Source organism: Fukomys damarensis, unplaced genomic scaffold (assembly GCF_012274545.1).
Source record: "Fukomys damarensis isolate Sample0158 unplaced genomic scaffold, DMR_v1.0_HiC HiC_scaffold_20, whole genome shotgun sequence".
Lineage (NCBI taxonomy): Eukaryota > Metazoa > Chordata > Mammalia > Rodentia > Bathyergidae > Fukomys > Fukomys damarensis.
The window spans coordinates 40,212,755-40,217,345 of NW_022900932.1; the positions used below are offsets into that span (position 1 = coordinate 40,212,755).

Sequence of the window (4,591 nt, forward strand, 5' to 3'; positions counted from 1 at the left end):
GGAGGGAGGGGGTGGAGGGAGGGAGGGAGGAATAGGAGAAAAGGGGAAAATAACAATGATATCTAGTGGGTTTTTAAAATCAATAGACTTGAAATGAATGATAACAATAATACAAAAGGAGTGAGAATGCACACAATTAAAATAGTCTAAGGCTCCTTATTATTCAGCTTTGTGTTTACTGAACATAAGTTAAAACCTATCCACAAAATGACTTGTACAGAAATACATATTCAGAGAATCATTATAGGTAATAACCAGAAACTAGAAACAACTCAACCCATGCTGTAGGTGAACTGATAAATTATACCATATTGATACACTGGACTACTACTCTACAATAAAAATGAAGGAATCACTAAAAACTGTGGATGAACCTCACAGGTGTGAACATAAGAAGCCAGATTCAAAGGAGATATAATTCCACTGAAATGATGTCCTGGCCAAACAGAACTGCATGATGATGTTAAAAGTTAGGATAACGAGTGTCTGGGAGGGTCTTGAAAACTGGGAAGGGAGAGGGAACTTCTGGAATGTTGACAAGGTTCTACTTCTTGATATGGTTGATCATGAGGATGTCTTTACTTTGCAGAAATTCATCAAGCTCCATACTTAGTGTTGTGCACTTTTCAATATATTTCTTGAGGGCTGGGCATTTGGCTCAGTGGTTCCTGCAGCCTGCCTCACAAGTGCAAGGGCCAGAGTTCAATCCCCAGTATCAAAAAGAAAAAAGAAAAGAAAATTGTGAAATCAATACATATTTCTTACAAAAAATAAATTTAAAAATATATTTGATCACATAAAAAGTTATACGAAAAATAAGAAGACTTATCCACCGATATCAAGAAACAAAAGTCTCAATACAGTTGCTTGTGCACGTAATGATCACACTCTGCCCACCCCAGTAGAGATTGTCACACTCCTGAATTTGACGTCCATCATGCCTCTGCATGATTTTATAATCTTACTCCTTACATAAGCTTCCCTAAACAATGTATAGAACTGTTCTGCATGTTTTGAAACTATGTATAAAGGGTAATTTGATTTCTATTTTTAAAAGAGAACTTTCTAGGATGAAAATATCCTATATCTTGGCTGCAGTAGTGGTTACATAGGCTGAAGAGGACATTTAAGATTTGTGTATTTTGCTCTATCTAAACATTATCTCACTTTTTAAAAAGTTTAAATGGACCATTCTATCTTCTTCACAGGGACTGGATGGGAAGGTGGACAGAAGTGGAGCTAGGAAGGCCAGTTCGAATTTTGCAGTAGGCCTGGTGAATGCCAAATTCATCTATAATGAGAAAGAAAGGAAAGACAGGTTATGGATACAGGCCTTGAAGAAGTGTAATTGTGAACTAGAAAACAAAATTAAGGCCAAAGCAAGGTTTCTTCAACACAGAAGCTTGAGGTTGACCTAGTAGAAAGAAAAAGCTGAAGAGACACCAGGGATGAGGAATCAATATGGGAACAGTTTTTGAAAAGGTGAGAAGATGGAATATAAGGTTCAGGTGGTTTGGTGTTTACTAGGAACAATACCAACTTGCTTTTTAACTGAAAAGAAACAAAAAGAAGTGCACAATTCAAGGAAGACTGGTTAATGGTGGAAAGATAAAAGAGTTCCCATCCAATAGTTACCACTTTTTCAATGAACTCAGTCATTATATGAAAAGGGTGAAGGTGGGCGTTTTTAAGCCTGTGAAAAACAATATGGCTTTGCATTAGAAAAGGCTAGGAAAGCACCCCATTGTTATGGAGAATGGTTAGAAAAAAATCAGAGGTTTCATTTGGGCCAGCACTTTTAATGCCCCACAGACATGCAATCTCTCACAATACAGTAATATAAGAATATTGTTATTCATCTTTTATTGTGCTGCACAAAGTATATTGTAACCCATATTAGGTACTTGAGGGGAACTGAATAAGGGAATGAAGATTGAATTTTTTCACGTTTTATATCAACAGCACATTTTATATTATCTGGCATATTGTGCATTAGAACTGAAAGAAACATTCTCTTGGAAATAAATCACCTTGGCTATCCACTGCATTTCTCTTTTTTAATTTTGCATGTTCTTCGAAGAAAATCAATCTGTGTCTTCCAATTTTATCAATTCTTCACTTTATGGAAAGAAATGATATGCTGATCTAAAATTATTTTTAGGCAGAAGTCACTATGGGGCAATTTTCATCGGATAAAAATGGGAAAGAATCTATATGCCTATATTACCATAATTTGCTTCAATCACAAGAACAGATTTAAGCAAGAAATCAGAACCTCATGACAAGAAGAATTAACCTCTTCCCTATATTCAGGACATCGCTACTGGTGCTCAATCGTTTGTGCACATGCAGTGAAGAATGCTTTTACTTCAGGTACAGGAATCACAGAGTGACCTCAGTCGAACTTAAATGTGCCCAGAAGAACAAGAGCACTGGTTGTCTTAGGAGATAGGTTAACACAATGTGCTACTTCTTTTTCATTTATTAATTATTAAATGGAAAAGGGGATATAAATGTACTACTTGCAGCATAAATTGTCATTTGTTTTATTACACTAAATTCCATTTGCAAGGGCTTCATTCATGAAGAGGCACTGTTTTGGTTGGCTGAGCAGTCAGATGTCTGTGCTTACAATTCACGTATATACTTATTATGTATATTGAGTGCACTCTCCTAATTCTTGTTGCCACAGCCAGACTGTAAATGCATATGTTTTTGTCATTCTTAACTACAGTAATTCAGAACTTCAGCTGCCAAGTTTGATGCCAGTATTCTCACATATGCAGTTCATGCTCCATTCTTAAAATAATTCCTTGTTTGCTGTCAGAAGCTTCTGCCATGATACATAAAATGGAAGGATCAATTTCTTTAAAATCTAAAGCTCTAATTCAATACAGCTATGATGTATTTCTTCTTTCTTCTTCAAAAATATTCCCTTTCCTATCTTCCCTTTATTTAGTAATTATAAACTCTGATCAATCAGTAAAACCGCAGAACGTCTTAAATACCAGCAGGCCACAAATAGCAGTGTTTTCAAGGAGGAAAAGAAGGAAAATCTCAGCTACATGCTAGATCACCCTTTTGGGGCACTGTTATTTTAAATGTGGAGGCATCTATTATTTTCCTATGTTGAAAGGTCTATACACACAAAGGTTTTATAAGCAGACTAAGAAATAAGCAACTGTTAACCGTATCATTAATCCCATAGGATACTAATCTGCGCTGGTTTTAAAACACCAGCAAAATCCTGGGTGTGAATATTGTGGTTTACTATTTCAGCTGAAATAGTAATAAGTGAATCAGAGTTGTTCTGTGGTTGAAGAGCATTAAGACCATACTTCAGGCTCTCAATTGCATAATATTTCTTGGGTTAAAGACTAGCTTCATTTCAAAATCCTGTAGTCTTAGACTAAAGAAACGGTAAGGTCCCCTAGTTCAACATGATACCCAAAGCTGCAATTTTCCCTTAGCATCCCTGTTTTGATTATTCCATTGAGGGAGTTCCCAAGAGAAGGTTCCCAATGGATAAGATGAAGAAAAACAAGAACCTACCTTTTTGACAAGGAGTAAGGATCCAGTGAGCTGGCAAGAAAGCGACAGCGTTGCCAAACACTGAAATCAGACTTCCACAATAACGGCATTCAGAATTATCAATCACAAGAGTAAAGCATTTAAGACAGGTAGACCCCCTACTTCTGGAACCATCCAAGGTCCTTTCATTGGCCTAGAGAGTTGCTCCTACAATCAGAAATAAGGCAGCTTTTTTCAACTGATTTCTTAAAGCAAGAAATAATTCTACTGCTCACAGCAAGGGTTTGCCAAGTCAAAGAGCATCAAATCTCTTCCTTCTAAAAACCAGACCAAGGAACCCCCTGGTGGAACTGCTAATGCTTAAAATACTCTTAACTTTGGTCTTAAAATTATCACTATATTAATAAGAACATTTCGGTTTTTTCTTTTAGGTGTGTGTATACAGGCTGTCATTAAAGTAGTAGGGTCGCTGCTTGTGGGACTGTATTTTAAGCTCAGCCCTTCATCCCGCCATGAAGTCAGCCTTGATCATCCCGAGAAAGGCGAGCGCGCGAGGCTGAGCGGCCAGCACATCCCGACCGGACCCGGACGGGGTGGCCCGGCCCTTACCTGTCAATGCTGATCACGCACAGAGTCATGATTGAGGCCGTGCAGCACATGACGTCCATGGCGATGAAGACGTTGCAGAAGAAGTGGCCAAAGATCCACTTGCCCCCGATGAGGTCGGTGACGCTGACGAAGGGCATGACCGCCACGGCCACCGAGAGGTCGGCCAGCGCCAGGGACACGATCAGGTAGTTGGAGGGCTGGCGGAGCTTCTTGACGAAGCACACGGAGATCACCACCAGGCAGTTGCCCGCGATCGTCAGCAGCGTGATGAGCGTCAGGATGGAGCCGATCACAACTTTCTCGGCTTTGCCGTAGTTGATCTGCTCTCCGCAGCCGGAGACGTTGTCCGGAGTTCCGTCCCAGGCGGGCGAGGGGCTGGCCGTCAGCTCGGGGACCCCGTTCAGCAGGTGTGGCGCCCAGGAGCTGACGGCCGGATCGGCGCCCCCGTCGG

General features: G+C 39.9%; 1 protein-coding gene across 3 annotated transcripts in view; it reads right to left on the minus strand.

Annotated features, from left to right (window-relative positions):
* The window catches only part of Htr7 (5-hydroxytryptamine receptor 7), a 111,544-nt gene extending 107,177 nt beyond the window's left edge, over positions 1 to 4,367 (minus strand). For 2 of the 3 annotated variants that reach the window (XM_033766648.1, XM_033766649.1), the window contains exon 1: positions 4,141 to 4,367. In XM_033766648.1, coding sequence (XP_033622539.1) covers positions 4,141 to 4,277 — 137 coding nt within the window. In that variant the 5' untranslated portion in view covers positions 4,278 to 4,367. Of the gene's footprint in view, positions 1 to 3,552; positions 3,739 to 4,140 lie in introns of all 3 variants that reach the window. The other variant, XM_033766650.1, reaches the window with a different exon arrangement.
* Between the last annotated feature and the right edge of the window lie 224 nt (positions 4,368 to 4,591).